At 43.0% G+C, this 20423-nt stretch overlaps 1 protein-coding gene across 3 annotated transcripts in view; it reads right to left on the bottom strand.

The window, feature by feature from the left end:
- Positions 1–20423, bottom strand: part of LOC147703557 (very long chain fatty acid elongase 4-like) — a 74393-nt gene that overhangs the window by 21405 nt on the left and 32565 nt on the right. For all 3 annotated transcript variants that reach the window (XM_086931907.1, XM_086931908.1, XM_086931906.1), the window contains 4 exons: positions 16194–16274; positions 12663–12719; positions 12127–12241; positions 9279–9406 (listed from right to left, as the gene is read on the bottom strand). In XM_086931907.1, coding sequence (XP_086788033.1) covers positions 9279–9406; positions 12127–12241; positions 12663–12719; positions 16194–16274 — 381 coding nt within the window. The remainder of the gene's footprint in view (positions 1–9278; positions 9407–12126; positions 12242–12662; positions 12720–16193; positions 16275–20423) is intronic.

Genomic DNA, 20423 nt, shown 5'->3' with positions numbered 1-20423 from the left:
GACGGTTTGCCGCTCATTAAGTTATCAAGTTTGGTAAGAATTGACATGATCAAGAATATGTTGAACACTCATTCTCATATTTAATCGTACTCACAGATTCCTGATCATAAGCTTTGGCGACAGAAGCACCTCAGGAACTTTGGGTGAAATATCAAACTATTTTTATACAATTTATCCCAATTGTTGCTTCACATTTACAGAGATTTGTTTTAATTTGGTCTTAAGGAAAGTCGAAGAGCACTTCTTAAAGGCATATCTGAGAGCTGAAACATATATACCTACATGAGGTTTGAAGAATTCCCCTTTCTATTTTTAACTATACCTACAAAGGTTCGATAATAAAGGCAGCGCATGTCCACCATAAGGTATTTCTAACAGTTTTTCATCTCTCTATATATATATTTCATTAGGGTAACCTTATCCTAGTAATAGGTAGCTCTTTGGGAGCTCATCTGTCCCAGGACCCAAAACATACAAGAACTTCCCTGTTGATCTAGGGTTACCAGACGTGAGGAGGAGCCCCATGATGAAGCATGCCACCATGTTGATGGCTGAGGGCTACCTTACTCTAAAAACAAGATTATTTTATCTGACTTGCCGAAACCCATGTAACAGTGATTGTTCACATGTTTTGTTATGCTTGGTTGAGTGTCTGTGCCCCATCGTTCCACCCCTTCCTCTCATAGTATTTTTTATGTATTACAGGCCTATACTCACCACCTGCTTCCAGCTTCAGATACTGGGGCCACTGCACAATGTTCTTCTAGCGAGTCAGAGTGAGCAACACGTGGGACCCTGAGCCACCAAAGCTTTTCCACAATTCCACCTCGGAGTGAGTAGACTGCAGTCTCCTAGAGCTCACTACCACACCAGTGGTTCTTCCATTTGCCTTTATGGGTGGCACTTGGGAAGAGGGCATTATGCAAGCTATGAGGGATAAGAATTATGCTGGATTTAATTTGGGGCAGGTGTGAACCTCAATTGATTGCGTCCACCATGCTGGTCTCAGGCCAAGCCTCCAAACTAACTAACTAACTTTTAATTGGGTGATCTGTTTTCACAAATGGAGGGAGACAGCAATAAAACATTTATTTTTTAAGAAAATGGACAATAAATGCACCATTTATATATATATATAGCAATTCCTAAAGGAAGGCTTTTATGTTTCATATGAGGAATGTCTGCAAGATATAAATGAAAGTTCCTGACCATTACATTTGGTTATTTGAACCTAGCATGCACAACATCTAACACAAAAGCTCACGTCCTACATGTTGCAAACTGTAAAACAGGCAGGCAAAGTAGCAATAGATGTGAACGGTGATAGCTCCCATAGACTAGGTGAAAGGCTGCCTTCCTAATCCAACAGGATATATTTCAGTGCCTATCAGTGGGCAACGTGTTTCAAGCATATAGATGTTTTCTGGACATATACAAGATCCAGCTAGGCACAACTGAAAACTAGCTTTTTTCCAAAATGGCCAAGCATACAAATCTTTGCCCATGTGTGCTGTACTGAAGTATTAGTCAAGCCAGTCTTACATCCACCTCACCAAAATAGTTTTAAACTCGCCTTACTGCTCCACCAATAGATATTTTTGATTGGTAAAAAAAAAAAATTTGAATTGATTGGTAAAGGCAATTTTAACATTTGCACCATCACTTTTTGCACCTCCACAAAAATAAACCGCTCTGCTGTAATCAGGCGTCGCAGCACACCAGGGAGGCACTCGGCCTCTCTGGTGGGAACTCAATGATGAAGCATGTCACCAAAACTAGGTTGGCGAGTGAGGATTCTTCTGAAAACAAGAGTGACTCCTCTTGTTAGCTCTTCATATATTTGGGTTCACTCTTCTGCTGGTTAATTGGTATTAGTCAAGCTGTACCATGGTGATTTTGGTTAGTGATGCATTAATATCTGCATGTTAGATCCCAATAACTCAAAATAGTAGCTATTTATAGCACCCAATACATAAGGTGCCCTGGAGTATTGTAACTAATGCGGTATGATAAATATCACCTCGATTCCAACAAACCTTGACCGACAGCTGCTTCAGAGCTTTTACAACTAACAGCGCTGGAGAGAAAGCCTGTGGCACACTCCTAGCTAGAGGTCACAAAATGATACCACAATTTAAATAATATTTCAGAAGCACGCTTAAAGGAACAAAGTAGGGAAATTGATATCCAGCATTTGGATTCAAAGAGATTAATTTTGTTTGAAAAGACAGTTTGCTAAGTGGTAATTTTGGGGGCATTTTAAGGAAGATAACTTGTAGACTATACTCATTTACCCACACTCATTTGCATAAATAATTAAGATGGCAGGATTTCACAGGGGAATCTCAGCCCAACCAAGTCTTGCCTGGAGCCTATTTTAAAATAAAAATCAGAATCAGGATTTAATTGGCACCTGTGGTCAATGGGCCTCTTCAAAGTGGATAGCATTGATGAGTGAGGCTCTTCAGATAGCAGGTGGCATATCAAACTTCTCATGCAGGGGTGGGTCGGATGGGGGAGATTCCAAGTGTTGTGTCAGATTGGAGATGGAGCTTCTTAGGACTACACTCTCCAATCCAAGCCAGACAACATAGTTCTAGTTCTTAATCCCAAAGAGAAAAAAAACAAACACACTGAGTCTTGGCCAACTACATTAGAGAGAAGAACAAAATAGAAGGCTGGATGAACTTTCCCTCCTTTGGGTGCATTTGATGGCAGGCAATGCTGCTTAAACAATAGAGTGAGCCGCAGACTGTAGTTTGCAATTCCGGTAAATTTCCACCCCCCTCCCCGTAGCGGAAGCCTGGGCAGCGGGCGGCGGACGACGGACGGAACCGGGAGAAGTTCTCGGGAGAAGCCCAGCGGGTGACAGCAGGAAGCAGGAAGTCGGAAAGTCAGCAGTAGCCTGTGAGCCCTGCAGGTCAGCAAGGCAGGTGAGGCGAGGTGAGGCGGAGAAGCAGGAAGAGCGGGTGTACCCTTTTAAGTCTTCATTGAATGGCCTTTGTGAGCTTAACGCCTTAGCGCCTTGTGAGCCTTGTGAGCACAGCAGTGGCAGCGGTGTAAATATGTAACTAGCAGATGACTCAGAAAGACTACTTGTGGATTATTAGTAAAGTTTGCTAGAACCAGAACAAAACAAACAGAATTAAAATATACATTAAGTCTGCCCCAAATGCACATTGCCTATACATTCGATTGTCCACAGCAAAACTGATGTACATTATAGGACATACATATTCTTGTTTTTATCAAAAGGAATGTAGGAACCCTCAAAAACCTGAATAATCTTTGACTTTTTGATTTGCTTGCTTTATAAACTACTTTTGTGAGAAAACATGCACCTATTTCCACATGTTTATGTTATTTGCATTTTTTGAGAGAAAGGCAAACAATCTACCCTTAAACCTAGTATCTCCTCTATATTTCTAAAATATTTCACTTTCATACTTATCACTTATATTGGTATTTTACCATTCTTTATAAAGGTTGGTGATCAGGGCCTGCTTTAGGGCAGTGCGGCTGGTGCAACCGCACCTTGGGCAGACCTCGGCAAGGCCATGTGTTAACTTATGAATTTAAAAGCACTTGCTGAAGTCTTCGTTATGTGTCCAGCAGTTTTCAAGCAACATTAAAAATGTCAAAATAACTCTGGTGATTAAAATTCCTGCTGGAGTGAGGTCAGAGTTTTGTCTAATTGCAGTTTTGACTCACCATAAAGTAGGGTTAATATGCCTGCTGCAAAGAACGTGTAGCATGTAGATCAAACAAATGTATTTTATGTGGACAGCATAGTGGGTTACTACTTCTGTCAAAGAGATCCTTTTGTTACTTGCAGTTCATAAGTTACCATCTTAATACAGCACAATAACTGATGAACTGTCATCATAGGAGCTGCATGCAAACTGCATAGTATAGGTTAGAACATTATGTTTTTTTCTCCAGACTTTCATTTGCCTAATGTTCCCAAAAAGGGTGTGTTGGGTTGAAATACATTCTTATTAGTAAAGCCAACCCTAACCATAGCGGAATGTTTTAAATACTGAGTTTACACTGCTCTGGACAAAACACTCTTAAAATCTACAACCTGCTAGTATGGATAAAATGCAATTCCTACACCTTGTAATCCTCACCTTGTAATCCTCACTGTTTTATGTAACATTTCGTATAGAATGATTTACACACATATTATTCATTGTCTATGTATAATGTGTGTATGTGACAAAGTGCTCTGACACTCAACACTGAATGAAAAGCGCTATAACAAAAATAAAATTCATGTGAGAGAGGGGGCTATGGACAGATGGGGGGGGGCGGGCACTGTTGGAAGGTAATAGTGAGGGAAGCATTCGTGAAGGAGGTCGGGGAAGGGGCAAAAAAGATTGTCGCACTAGGCGCCACCAGTGCCAAAGGCAACCCTGATGGCGATTCAGCAATGAAGACTGAATAGTAGGCTTACCGTGTGTGTAGCCACTGTGTAATATACATTGCACAGACCACATCAAACCAGATGCCTTTTCTACTGGCAGGGAGGGACTAAACAGAGTCTTCATATTTCAACTGTAATGGATGATGTGACTTTATAGGTTCTAAATCGGATTCTTTTAATCTTGGTCATCTTTTCTGGTCTTGGTAGAATCATCACCACCAACATTTTGGGAAAAGGATCCAGTTGGATCTCTTTCGGAGTACTGTTATGTTTTCTACAAGTGTGCTGCTTTTTTGTTTTGGCAGATCTTTCCCATCTTATTCACAAACCTTGGGGGGTCTCTCAAACAACTTTACTATTTGTAAATCTTCAAACTATAGTATTTTTTATCTACTCGTAGATGTTAAGAACTACTAAGAAGAGACCAAATTTAGAAACTCAATGCTTCATGTGGTGCTGGGGGCAAAAATCATACTTTTTTTTCAAAACGTTACACACTTATGAAAAATAACAATAGATGGTTTTCATACAATTGTCATTTTTAGGATGCAGATAATTATGAGCTACCGTGTCAGGTACTAGCATACATTTTGCCGAATGCCAAAAAAGAAATGCTGCATTTTAACTGTATACTTTCACACAAAAGACGTTGTTGTGATGTGACTGCATTCCTGTCCCATGTGTTAAAATAAGATATCAGCTTTAGTGGAACAAACTCATAAAAGAGAGAATTGCATACTGCTCTCTCTTCAGAGCAAGAAGGAGGCTGGTAAATACAGGTCACAAAGACTACAAAAAGTGGTGGATTACAGCGGGAACCCCATAGGAGCAATGGTGGCATGGATTCATCAGGCGAAGGCCATAATACAGAAATTTCATGTTTACTTTCCCGGGCAACAGGAGTGTTCAATGTATATCCAGGAGGATCAGAACTTGGCAAATTTGTCGGAATAATCATTGACAATGTAAGTAAGACACATTGTATATAATGTATATAAATGTATCTTCCGGTGATATCCAGAAACCTGATATGGGGCCCGGACCCACGTTAGACACGTCTGGGTGAGGAGAACTCGAGGTAGGTGTTCTTTCAGCTAAGCCAATGGTGGTGGTCCACAAATATGTTAGATAGGTTTAGAATGAGACCTAGGCAGAAAAAACACATTAAGAACTAGCTGGGAGTGTGCTGCCGAAATGAGGTATCTATGAAGATAGGGTTGTCACTAGTGTGGTGTCACAAGTATCAGTCCAATTCCTTAGCTGTACTACTTACAGAGAGTTGTATTACTGAACAATGCATGCCTTTACAACCAAGTATTAAGAACAAATACATCTTTGCCACGCATATGCTTACCATGCAAGCCTTTACAATTGCATGCCTTAGGAAAGCGTTGGACTTCGGAGAGGTATAATATACTATTCCAATTCCAGTCTGTTTAGAGGAGGAAAAGTGTTGGACTTTGGAGGGGTTAAATTTAGTATGCCATTGTAAAGACTTGTGTGGTAAAGATATGTGTGGTTACGACTTCGTGGTGAAGTCTATTTCCCCTTTCAGCAACATTGCTATGCAACTGAATGTGCAGATGTCGTTTTTTATAGTGGGACTAAGAACTACAACAGGTCTGAACCATCACAGGCAGTCGAAAGGACAGAATGTATGAATCATCGAAGTCTCAGAACTGAGGTAACCAAAATCACTGAAGTCGTGTGTTGAATTATATATTTGTGCTAAACAATTCACTTGGATCAGTACAACTAAGTGGAAATCAGTTCTTAATTTGAAATTTGTAAATAAATATGTGCCAGTACCCAAATGTTTGTTCAAAAGCCAGTGGCCGGCACGATTAAATGTCGGGAGTGCCGTATACCAAGGCTTTGTAGTCTTGATTCCTCCTCATGCCTCTTTCATCCACCAGACACTATCTGCCACTTTATTTCACTCTTGAAAGTTCCTTTTCATCCCTGCTTTCTCCCTTTGTCACTGTTTTCCATTTTTAATTCCTCCTTTTCCCCTCATGGGTTTTCTCTCTTGCTCTGGATCAAAGTCTGGGATGGAAAAAAAGTACCCGTCCTCAAAAATGAGTGCTGGTTGGCCTCACCTGCAACCACCGGCTCAGATTTTGAACACTGGAGTAAGATACCATAAGCCATGAAAGAGGAAGGAAATGTTTGGGTATTTGTGTACAATGATATCAACATTCCCAACCAGTGAGATAAGTCAATGGGGAAAGAGACTGGATAATGTTGGAGTGCACAAGGAGCAGTACAACCAAGACAAAAAGATGTATCACCACTGTAGGCTTCCTTGATAAGCCTTCAGTGGTCATGCTGAGTTTCATGTTCCCAGCGTCAACATTCGGGCAAGATTGCTTAAGTCTGCAGTGCACCTAATGCAAATGTCGGAAAACCAAAAGACAGCCAACCTATAGGCCCAATTTTAAAAATAAAGTCCCCACGGGTGTATGCATAGGTTTTTAACCCTTGAAGATCTTAGACTATTCTTCTAGACACAAAAAGCCCGAGAGTCATGATGGAGCCCATGGAACACCCCTGTTTGCCAGATGCTATGGATGCCGATTTTCTTAATTGTATTAAATGTTCAAGTTTCGGATTACTGTGATTTTTTTTTTTTTTACTTTTCTTGTTTTCTTCACTTGGTGAAGGTTTTAATTCATAGCACATCCTGTCCTACATCAGTAAGAGGTGGCACATACGCTGGCCTGTACTTGGCAAGGGCATTGCAGAGGTTTGTCAATGTCCACAAAGGTACAACATCGGCGGAGCTCACACCATTTGCACTGCCCACTCCCATAACAACTCTTGATCTTGCGGCACACCCACGTGTCCATAACTAGGATAGCTGATAAATGTGCATGTCTGGGAGAAGTGATATCGATAATACTAATGCACTTTTAAAAAAAGAAGCCATTGGGAAAACACAGAGAAGTGACAAATACACATGTGAAACTTAGTAAAGTTTACAACAGGCAGAGAAAAGAGAAGACATTGCACCGGGTGTCTTTAATAGAAAAGGTAGAGGACAGCTCGTGTCTCTTCAATGCGGTCATATTTGTTTGTTTTCAAAAATGTGCCACTCAGTGGACTTGAAACTTTAATTCCATGTGCCATACCAAGTGCTCGAGCTATGTACGCTGCACTGTTCCTTCACATCAAAAGGACAAATCGAGAACTGTTACTATTGTATAATAATTGTTGATTTACTACACGTGTTTCTACACATCGGGCTTACTGTACCACAATATCCTAAAGGCACATCATCCTTGCACCAAAAGGGTGAAGTCACACTGTAAAAGAAAATTCTATTCACCCCCAGCCATTTTAGCTACTCCTAAAATGAAGCTGCACCCAATATGTCACTTCTTTTTCACTCATTTCCTCTGTAAAACTAGCACTGACCAAGCAAATGGGTGTTGCCTTGGCAGTCCCCACTGAGGTGCTGTAGACTCCATTGGCGTAATACATTTTTTTTTAAAGTGTGGAAAAGAACATTTGTAGAGAAAAGAGACGCCTTTAGCAAATTTGAGCTGCTGAGTCCTCCGGAAAAGAAATACAAAAAAATTAAAAAACTGTTAAGGGAGTGGCAAGGAAGCAATGGAAAAGTGGCTTAGGGGGAGGCAGCGACCTAATGCTGCAGAGCAGCAGAGTGCAACAGTGGAGGGTGTCAAGCAACACAACACCGAGCAGGGGTGGACAGGATAGAAACATATGAGATATGGGTGTAGAACAAATGTGAAAAAAGCAAACTGGACGGGAGGGGGGGTGGGGGACCAACACAGAAAGCCGAGGGAGAGATGAGGAGGGAGCCAGCACATGGAGGTGAAAGCAAGAAACCACATCCACACCCATGGATTATTAAGAGAAAAAGTGAAAAGCAAATCTCTGAATGTAAGCCGTGGATGGATACAATTTGTCCAGTAAGAAGCACTGACAAACAGCTATGATCCAAGGAAGGGACAAACACAAGAAGAGGAAGGAAAGCCATTGATTAGGAAGCAAGCAGATGATATAGACCAAAAGAGTTAACCTATCATTACCAATAGGCTGAACCAAAGCCCACTCTAAGTGCTGGTACTGTAAACAGTAGGTCTTTCACCAACAGATGGCTTACGCAGTCTGTAGGAGAAACCTAAAAGGTGTCATCTACAAACTGCCAGATAAAAACGTCCCTTTGTTATTCCCCTTCACCTCAGATAGTATCACTACCCAGAGTCCTTGGGCATTTTTGGTGAGTTCTAGCTCAGTCACTCATTATTTGTGGTCTGAGTTTCTTTGTATTTGTCTGTGTCAGAGGACTTATCCGCACGTGAGCTTGTTCCTTGTCTGACTCATTCAACGGTCAGAAGAAGGCTGAAGGAGTTGAATAGAAAAGGGGATGGTGAAGATTACGTAAGATTAAAAGCCTTATTTGTCCCCTGTAGAGTAGGCTGGATTCAAAGCTGGTAGCATAGCTGAACCCAAAAAGATCAACCAAAAATTCTGTTGCTACAATATTATGGCATTGTTATTATGATTTTCATTGAAAATACTAAGTTCCAAGATGGACGCTACCTTCAAGGACCACAATTCTTTGGACCAACATCAAAGGAGGCTTTACCCTTAACTTGCACACACTACCATACACCTAGCATGTTGCTGGTGTGTCAGATAGCAAAGCTTCCACCACTTTCATTTGTTTCATATTATCACTCAATTTTGTTGCATTGACGGTCTGCCTCGTCACTTAAACAATCTGATCTACTAAATATTTTGCAATGTGCGGATGTCCTGAACATTGATGGAGCTGAAGACAGAGACGAGAGAGCTAGAAGGGTGAGCACACAGTAAACATTACCAGCTGCATGATGGTGAGATACCGTTTCCACCACAGATATTTCTGCATCCTTGGTCCCATGACTGCCAGCCCGTAGTACAGGTACATGAAGATGTGGACGAAGGAGTTAAGCATCCCGATGAAGAATGCTGCAATAAAACAAGGTTAGAAACATTTTACAGTTCAAAAAATGAATTTCTATTGGGATGATTGCGAATAGGAGTGCCAAGTCATAGATTACAATATATAAAGCCAACAATCAAAGGTTCTTCATGAAAGACATGCACCCACCCAACACATTGACGCAGAGCTTTAGGATCTTGCCGGTTAGTAAAATGTACTGAGTGAAAATACTTGCCATGGTTCATATTTTCATTGCTTTATTCACAGGGAATAAGTTTCAGAAAATGCTCAATTGAGTACCGAGCAATGATTTCTTAGTAAATAATGTGGTAAAAATAAATTTTTGTTCAACATGGGTAATCAGATGACCAACCAATGTTAATGGATCGGAGACAAAAGATCTATAAAACAATGGATCTTACAGAAACCAAAAACTGCAAAGTAAAAACTCACTGGAAATTCCACAGCACTGAAACGCCTGCTCTGTCTACTACCATAACTCCACCAATGATGTCCTACTTAGGGTCATATGCTGTGTGGTCTATTTCCAATTTATTAAAAAGAAACATTACTCTGAATCCTAGCTTTTCATCAGAATTACATTTCTTCAAACAGCTCCAAAAGATGCATTTGCACTTCCCATGAAGTATATTGTTTAGTAACACAAAGTGAAAGGGGTGGACAATGAGAGGACAAATTGACAACTTTAGGTTTCTGAGAAGACTTCAAAAGACTGCTATCCCCAAAAAATCTCACAACGTCAGCTACAGATTTGTGGGCAGATTTACAAGCCCCTTGCCCCACATTTGTGTCACTTTTCCCATTTTAAAAATGATGCAAAAGTGGCGAAAGGGGCTTGTAAATAAGCCCCTTGGCGTCTGGCTCTTAAAACAGAAACCCAATTGCCATTTAAGGTAACTAGATAGCCTCTATAATCCTTTAGAACATTATATATTTTAACACTGAATCAGTCAGTAATGCTTATTTTTCACCCATACTTGAATTATAAGCCGGGGCCAACTGCAATGCCACATATTAATGTTAAAGGGCTAATAACATCTGCTATTGACGGACATTGACGGACTCTAAGGTCAGTTACACAATCAACTCATGAATAATTCACTTACTGACTTAATGTGAGAATAGACAAAAAGGCTGACCTGTTAAGATCTATTGTTTGGAAACTCATGCTGAGATATGTGTCAAACTGTGGACTTTGGTATTTAGTTTGAGGGGCAGATGGCGGTTTCCACCAGTCAACCTTTCATCCTTGTGCAACTCAGAGCATCGGCATCTCTCAGTGACACAGCTGTTCACTATTTGTAGTCCCTCTAAACTCCCCTTGCTCACAGAGATGGCCCTTCCTATGCTTGCACCTTTACCTCGCTTCCTATTGGTTCCCTTTAATAAGCTGCTTCAGGTGCAGAGGTCACCCTTCTCTTTCAATTCCCCTGCCATGCTTACCCGTGCTTCTACAGGATTCTCTAGGCTGCTCCTGTAACCACCACCCATGCGCTTCTCAGTTTTCACCGGTCAATCTGGATTAACCAGTCTGTCCAGTGGTGCTACTCATCGCATGACTTCCATCTATCGCTCCCTCTGCCCCCAGCCCTTCAAAAGAGAGAAGAAAAACTCCCCATGGCTGCTTTCGCTTGCACAGTGACACAGAGCCATTCCTTAAGTTAGGCAACACCCTTTTTAAGGTTCTGGATTCTCAAAGTATTTTTGAGTTCTCTTGCAGCTCAAGTTTTCTTGCCACCATAGTTTTACTCTAGTCCCTAAAAATCCCCAGCCCGAGACCTTCTTACCTTCCTTAAGGAAGAAGCTGGTCATGGTTAATTTTATGTCAGCAACTCTCTACTAGCTTTCTGAAGAAGGAAGGAGAGGAGTTAACATCAGCAGTCTGCGGACATTGGTGGCTAATGAAGGCGGTCTGCAAGCACTCCTGCCACCAGCAAGTTCTTGTTTCTGGGAGAGATTCAAGATGGGTTGTGGTTTAGCACATTTCAAGGGACTTTAATGGTCGATTAGCTTCTGATGGTCAAATTCACATGCTAATGGTCTTCAGCAGGCTATTCAGCACTCTTAATCAGTGACATAGATGGTGGGGGCTAGTCTGCCCTGGGTAGCTCTGTTTTTGGGGGCAGGGAAAGCAAGAGCAAATAGTATCTGTCGACTACCACCATCCCCCCCCCAGAACAAGTCGGCTGCCACCCCAACCCCCACTTTTACCTGCACAGAGCAGCAAACTTAGGGTCCGTCCCGGGTGGCGGTAGGTCTAGCTACGCCACTGCTCCTAAACCCAATCCTTACAGCAGCTACTGTTCTGAAATGTACTTTCTCTAAGGATGAACTCATTTTCTTTCAGCTATCCAAAAGCCATTTTGAGGTAAGCGCTTCTGAAATATATAGCGATAATCTTGTTGCTAATATGAAGCATTAGGACAAGCTACAGCCATCAATGTACACTTGAAGCACACTGAGACTCCGAACATCACCACCCAGTTTCATCAGAATGATGAAATGACACATGCAAAGCTCCTAGGCTGGCCCATCTTTGCATTGCATTTTCAGTTAGCATAAAAAGTATCACGCTAAACTAACATGCCGTTCAAACTTTCTTCGAAAGCAATGCAAGGGCAGTCTAGTCACAGGCTGAGGCGGAACTGCACGTTCAAGAATTTAGGAAGCAAGTATTGGCTCTTCATGATGTGGTACATGTCTCCAAAAGTTAGGTTGGACTTACACTGCCCGCCTGCAACATATTTGACTCCTGACCACCAGTTGAAGATCATCGTAGCATGGTGATAAACGTGCAGGAACGATATTTGGTCAAATTTCTTGCGCAGTATAAAAAATATCTGAAAGCGGAGAAGATGATTTTAATCAAGTGATCCATTTACTACAAACATTCTCAAACTCTAAACTAATGCTAAGCAAATATATACAGATCATATCAGAAATAAAATACATTCCTTTTCAGGGGCCATTTGTGTCCTTGACTATAGTACTGTTACCATCTTCTGCTGTTGCAGTTCTCTAAAGCAATAGAAGTACATATACAACACATAAGGGCATACCGTCTTATACAGCATCAGATTGGACACTGGGAATTAATATATACGTTTTGTAAGCAAATTTATAGTGATGATTTGCCTGAAGATGTCCTAGTGCTCAACATATGATCGAGACAAGTGTGGACGATGAAGCACATAGGAATATCCAAGGGGAGCTTGATTTAGCAGGCGTGCCTGGCACTATAATCTCAACACAGGTTCTCACCGTATCCAGCAGTTCGATGACCTTGGAGAAGAAAAACCACCAGCAAACTCTGGCCATCTGAATAAAAGAGGAGGGGAAACGGCATTAGAGGTAAGCACAATTTAAGTACAAAGAGGCCACATTACCATGCATAAAAAGCCCAAGTATGTGCAAAGGATGCTCATCATATGGCAGAGAATTAACTTGTAACCAGGCTCTTGGGAGATAGGTTTATGGAATTGGGTGCTCGCCTGCAGGGAGACATTTTGTCTTAAATTCGGTCCTTTCTTGGAGACCTCCAGGGACAGTTCTTTTGGTAACTAACCTGCTCATTAAAGGCAAGACTCCTCCTGGTGTGAGTCTGGAGATACCAGATAGCACGAGGGTGGTACATACAGCATTTCAAGATCATTATGGAAAAAATGGAAAAGGATATATACACTAAGCTACCACATTCATAAAATGCAAATTAAAGGCCAAATGTTACCGAAGAGGTAACCTACGTGAGTGAAAGGGGAGGCCTAACTACATTTCAAGAATCTGTGACCACTATGGAAGCCATTTTTAAAGATTCATAAAGGATTCAGTGAAATAAACATGGATGCCCATTTGACCATCAGGCATGCACCAGCGATTGCTGGCTAAGGGACTCACGGTGTACTCTGGTGCAGGCAAACCCAAATTGGCCTCAACAGACCACTGTAAAAATGAATGCTGCAGCTAAAACAATTTTAGAAAATAAGAGGACACTGTCCTATTTCCAGTCCGAGAGAAAAAGAATCACGTTCATTATTTAAAGTGATGTTCCAAGAGCTAAAAAGTAGGCACCAAAACCTAGTGGAAGCCCCCAACCAATGGGAAAGCACAACAAGGATAGGGGTGGGAGGGAAAGGCAACAGGCCATAGATAGAAGCACTGGGCCTCGTGTGAGCACCTTAAGCAGTTAGCAAGTACACCAGGGGCAGGGGAGGAACACAAGGCAGCCGGTAACATCTGTCACAGGGCAAGAGAATATTCTATGGAAAGATCCGGTCCTACACATTTGAGACCAAATAATGGCTGAGAGCGGGTATGTAGTAAAGAGCAATATTGGTTACTGGCAATGGCAGGTGTTGTTTTGCAACAGGACTACGAAGGTTATAAATGGCAGTGTGAGGGTCTGAGTGAGGGTAGCCTCAGAAATGTAAGGATCGGAGAGAAGAGCAAGCAGATTCATCTTCTACCAGGCGTAGAAAAGTAAAGTTCCCAACCAGTGAGAACTGGCAGGACGTCACAACAAGGAGGGACACAACAGAATACTGATATCTGGCACCACCTGTTGAGGAGATACACCTCCAAACCATCTCGGGGAGAAACACCTCCAAACCACCTCGGGGAGCTACACCTCCAAACCATATCGGGGAGAAACACCTTCAAACCACCTTGGGGAGATACACTTCCAAACTATCTCGGGGAGATACACCTCCAAACCACCTTGGGGAGAAACACCTCCGAACCACCTTGGGGAGAAACACCTCCAAACTATCTCAGGGAACTATCTCAGGGAGATACACCTCCAAACCATCTCGAGGAGATACACCTCCAAACCACCTCGGGGAGATACACCTCCAAACCATCTCGGGGAGATACACCTCCAAACCACCTCGGGGAGATACACCTCCAAACCATCTTGGGGAGATACACCTCCAAACCATCTCGGGGAGAAACACCTCCGAACCACCTTGGGGAGAAACACCTCCAAACTATCTCAGGGAACTATCTCAGGGAGATGCACCTCCAAACCATCTTGAGGAGATACACCTCCTAACCACCTCGGGGAGATACACCTCCAAACCATCTCGGGGAGATACACCTCCAAACCATATCGGGGAGAAACACCTTCAAACCACCTTGGGGAGATACACTTCCAAACTATCTCGGGGAGATACACCTCCAAACCACCTTGGGGAGAAACACCTCCAAACTATCTCAGGGAACTATCTCAGGGAGATACACCTCCAAACCATCTCGAGGAGATACACCTCCAAACCACCTCGGGGAGATACACCTCCAAACCATCTTGGGGAGATACACCTCCAAACCACCTCGGGGAGATACACCTCCAAACCATCTTGGGGAGATACACCTCCAATCCATCTCGGGGAGAAACACCTCCGAACCACCTTGGGGAGAAACACCTCCGAACCACCTTGGGGAGAAACACCTCCAAACTATCTCAGGGAACTATCTCAGGGAGATGCACCTCCAAACCACCTCGGGGAGATACATCTCCAAACCACCTCGGGGAGATACACCTCCAAACCACCTCGGGGAGATACACCTCCAAACCATCTAGGGGAGATACACCTCCAAACCACCTCGGGGAGATACACCTCCAAACCATCTTGGGGAGATACACCTTCAAACCACCTCGGGGAGATACACTGCCAAACCATCTCGGGGAGATACACCTCCAAACCATCTTGGGGAGATACACCTCCAAACCACCTCAGGGAGATACACCTCCAAACCATATCGGGGAGAAACACCTTCAAACCACCTCGGGGAGATACACCTTCAAACCACCTCGGGGAGATACACTGCCAAACCATCTCGGGGAGATACACCTCCAAACCATCTCGGGGAGATACACCTCCAAACCGTCTCGGGGAGAAACACCTCCAAACCGTCTCGGGGAGAAACACCTCCAAACCACCTTGGGGAGCAATACCTCCAAACCATCTCGGGGAGAATCACTACCAAACCACCTCGGGGAGACACCACAGGAAAGAGAGGAAACTTCCGAACACTATGATGCCAATAGCACACCTCCCAGGCTTGTCTAGACCGAACTCAGAGTCCGGATTACATTTCTATTCTGCTTTTCCCTGCTCTAGACATTTTCAGAGCATGGTCTTCAGCAGTTTCTCTTCAACTCCTTCTCTCGCCTCAGTAAATATTATAATACACGTTATGGGTTCTCTTGTTGTACCGACTCACTGACTGCAATATTGCTGGCTAGATGTCATCTCTTGCACCCTAAAGTGCTGAAATCTTTGCACAAGCGTACCATGCAGATATGTTCCCAATGTCCCTGTATACTGTACTACTCCCTTATTTACCCCTTCTTCAAGTACATCTTCATCTAACCCCTCTTTCCCCCCACCCCTCCCTTTGATTTGCAACCTGGCAGGACAAAGGCACGTTTACAAGTATTGTTTCACTATTTTAGCTCCACAGTTCTTCTCCCAGGGGAGCATTGTGTGTCCAGTGACACATGGTTAAGGAGCGCGCGGCCTGGCAGCGCACGTCAACAATGAATGGCATCTCTGTGGGCTCGGATCTCATGCATGTTCCAGCTGGAAGGCTGCCAAGGACCCGCATTACACACGTGGGCAACAATGGGCTGCGTCTCACACATTATGCGGGTAACAATCAATGGCACGTCTGTCTGCAGTCGGCGACGTCATCTTGTTGTACAAACGGTGCCCTGTGTGCGGCTGTGGCCTGTGGGTGAAAATTCTGCCCCTCTCCTCAGAATACAGTTTAAAGGGGCCCGGTCTGTGATCTTACCCGCAGTCCGAGCTCACTGTGGCTGTAGTCCACTGGCTGGCACAGGTAGCTGTAATTGGCACGAAGAGAAGTCACCAAGAACTAAAACCAAGAGAGGAAAAAGAATATTGAACAATGTGCTCGAGTTCTAGACTTTAGGTTGTTATATAATATCTGACTACACTTTGATCTAAGCACGTAATGACACCACGCAAGAATCCAGTGGGATATGTGAGTAAAGAACCTAAAAGGATGGTCAGGTTAGTTGCTTCCCACAAAATTGAGGTGGGTTTCCCCGTTTCCATGGCTCGGGTATATTATAAAACAAAGCAATTATGGTGGTTTGAGATGCTAAAACAGATAATCTCACATTTAGTTTTCCAGCGTCGGCAAATGGATTTTACAAACTGCTGACGTCAGCACAATATGCCCAGCCCCACAGCAGGGGCGGGACCGTTGAAGTCATGCCAAGTGCGCTGCAGGTACTGACTGACAAGGGGCAGAGGATTCTGTGACCCTAGGAGAGAGGCGGCGGTTCATCCACGAGAGAGGGGACGACTTTAAACGGATGTTAGTAGAAAAGAGCATGCATTAATTAACTTTTCCACATGAAGAAAAAACAGTGGGGCTTGCTCGTTTAGGGGTAAAAGGAAACAGAGGAGCGTTTTTTTTTTAGTTTTATATAGCGCGAACTTGGGGGCATATTATCAAGAAACGGCGTTAACATTATTGTCGCTTTAGAGGCAGAAAACTGCCGCTAAAGCGGCGATAATGGGCTTGATAATACGCCCTTGTGAATTCCCATAGAAGCCCATGTTCTGGTGTGAACATGGGCTTCTATGGGAATTATCTACGGTATATTGTCAAGCTCGTTATCGCCGCTTTAGCGTCAGTTTGCAGCTAAAGCGGCGATAATGTTAACACCATGCTTGATAATATGCCCCTCGGTCCTTTGGCATTGGCGTGCTTAACAGGGGCACCAATAGCATTGCATAGATTTAGATATGTTTGATTTGTTAGGTATGGGGAGATTTTGTGATTTGCCCAGCATCACAGGATGCTGAGCCGATGCCTGGACTTGAACTTGGGGGCATATTATCAAGAACAGGCGATAAAATTATTGCCACTTTATCGGCAAGAAACTGACGCCAAAGCAGCGATAATGGGCTTGATAATATGTCCTTGTGAAGTCCTATAGCAGCCCAGATTCTGGTGTTAACCTGGGCGGCTATGGGAATTCACAAGGGCATTTTATCAAGCTCATTATCGCCGCTTTAGCGGCAGTTTCCTGCCGATAAAGCGGCATAATTTTATTGCCTGTTCTTGATAATATGCCCCCTAGTTCTCCGGTCTAAAGTAGGCAGCTCTGGCCGTAACGACCCCACTCTCTTCCCCTTGAATTGTAGTGTAGGTCGCTTCCGGAACCCTGAGTGAGTATGCAGTTCCGCACCTATTTGGCTTTACAAAAGCAGGCGAGGTGACCATACTGTATTTAAAGAGCTGCCTGGTGATTTACGAACAAACACTTTCTATCAGTCAGTAATGACCAGCGATCGAACTGCATTAAAAAAAGTATGGGAACTGTGATTCTTAATGGAATGATGGCGGGGTAAGTGAGTGCGGGGGCGGGGCCAAAAACGTGACTGAAAAGAACAAAATATGCTGTACATATTTTGTTGACCTTCATATAAAATAACACACACCTTATAAAATGAATACATGAAAGTCGAACAGATCACTGGGAAATGTACTTTTACAGTAAAACACTTCTAATGGGTAATGTGATCATTACCGAAGTCTGTGTGTACCCAGAAAGCCACAGGACTGAATCCTGTTTGGTGCAGTGGGGAAGGGTAACCTGTGCATTTTTGGGGCTTTGAGGTCTCAGCCTGTGACAGAAAGCACTGTAAATAAGTCGTTATTGTGACCTTGCATTACACACAGCAGTAGGTAGTCTGCCACAAAATGCTAAAAAAGATGAAGATTTAGTATTTGAAAAAGTGCTTCCAATAGATTTCAGCAATAAATAATCAAAGAAATCATAGTGCAAACATGTTCCTAGGTATCCTAAAAAGCGCATACTCCACATCTCAGCTGTTAACATCCTTACAAGCACCCTTCAAAAAGAGTCATTATTTGCCATCACTAAATTATACTGGGTTCCAAGCAGCCTTTACATTTGCTAATTAACCAATTGCACATATTTCCATTTCTTTCAGGCAGCTTGTTCATTGGTTGGCTGCCTCTCCCTCCCTCAGCTCCATAGCGCAGGAGACTCTCTCCTTCCCATTTCAGCTTAGCCATTCACCTCTGCGGTCTAGTGATCCAGCAGGTGAGACCGCGTTTACAGATTGGAGTGAACGCAATGGTTGTGCCTGTCTCGCATGGACATCATTGAGTGGTTGCAAGGGGCACCTGTGCCGCAGTTGCTACCCTGCCATTACCAACTCTGATAGGAAGATTCATGAAAGCAGCAGCAGGAGAAACTAAGCATTTGCAATGCAATCAGTCTCACATTTGTGAAAGTTAGAGCTCTTGGCGTTGAAAATGACAATGTTTTTTACTTTTGTTTTTGTATTTGCAGTGGAGTGATCATAGTTCACCAGTACATGTTTATTAACTTAGGAAGCAGGAAAGACTGGTTACACAAGGAATTAAAGTTGTGACCTGGAGGTCTCATTGTGGTCCCAGTTTCCATGTTTGTGAGGGCTTACCGAAAAGGCAAACTAGCTAAAATGCATGTATTACGCTCTTTAGAGATATCCGGGCATGGGAACTGTTTTGCATACCTGTATTTTCGTGGCTGCATGCACCATTCCTTCCTATAAGTCATCAGTGAGTCATTTGGGGTGTCGCCCTTCTGCCACCATTAGCTTGGCAGATACTAACAAGGGCATGTGCCGTCTATGCCAAACGATTTCTTGGATGCACTTTATAGAGGGCACTATACCTGGACCTTGGCAACTAACCTGGCCCTATATTTGTAATTGATGTTTCCAGGCTGCACAGGAAGTACTTTTTGCATTAACGGGTTTTGCTTACTTAGGTTTTCCTGCGGGTTCGGTTTGGTTCTTGCAAAACGGTCCACAGGTGTTCCACCTGCTTAGCAAGTCCTGCGAAGAGGGACACAGGCATGGGGCACACAGTGGATTTTTTTTTCCGAATGGTGGTATTTTCAAGACTTACCCATTGTGTGTACCCTCAAAAGGAGGGTGTGTGTGTGGGACTGGGCAGGTGCTATTAATGGAAACAAAGGGAGCCGTCGACTGGTTTTGAATTGCAAAGCCTATTGTGTACAAAACGTCACCTCTACCGTTCAAATGTCGCCCTGTTTATCCAACTAATGCACTGCGTTGTTTGCCATCACATCTCTCAATAGAGTAAAGGTAAATATGCCAAATATGCCAATAGTACGACAAACTGTTATATATATATAACCCCTAATTGTATAAAATGTAAACCATGGTATTATTGGTATCTTTGTACAATGTATTTCGTAAGATTTATTTATGTATGTATGTGTGCAATCCCTCTCTGTTCAATAAATTTAAAAAAAAGGAATCACTGGAATAATATATAGTTTATGTGTTGAGAAACTATGACCCACATGTAAAGAATGGTGTCAGTGCATGCCAGAATGCTTTGATAACAAAGTCACAAAAATAAAACTAACACAATGCAAAAATTAACAGTGTACATTTCAAAGCAAATAGCCTTTCAAAAGGGACAATATAATTAAGGTAAAGGCTTTGCACAACTCCCAGTAGTTAGTTTATGTGCCACAAATTGTGTGTGTGGGGGGGGCTGTAACAGTTCCATATGTCTCACTACACCTAGCATTCTTGCACCATTATTTGAATTACTTTTCATTATGCATCATCTCGAGTAGTGGTTGAAGTGGGCAGGATCTGAGGGGCATGATGTGGCCAGACATTTTTTTAAATTTGAGAAAAACAGTACCTCTACTTTTTGTGAAAAGACACACGTCTTGGGACGTTTAATCCCCAGAGTTGAAATGATGCAGCTGAAAGGTAAGGCAGGGAAACTCCTGTACTGTGAAACCGAGGGAGGGGCAGACAACTAAGCTAGCCTTCTTGCGAGGGTGCCCGGTTGCCAGAAAGAAATATAAAGGTGCACAACTGGTTAATCTGCAAATGTAAAGAGTTCTTGGAAAGCGGTATTGGCGTTACTTGATAGAACCTCTTGCAGCTTTCTGGTGACACTGATGTTATCTTTTTGAGTGGTATGGAA

This window comes from Lissotriton vulgaris, chromosome 7, assembly GCF_964263255.1.
Source record: "Lissotriton vulgaris chromosome 7, aLisVul1.2, whole genome shotgun sequence".
NCBI lineage: Eukaryota > Metazoa > Chordata > Amphibia > Caudata > Salamandridae > Lissotriton > Lissotriton vulgaris.
This window is presented reverse-complemented; position numbering and strand designations above follow the sequence as displayed.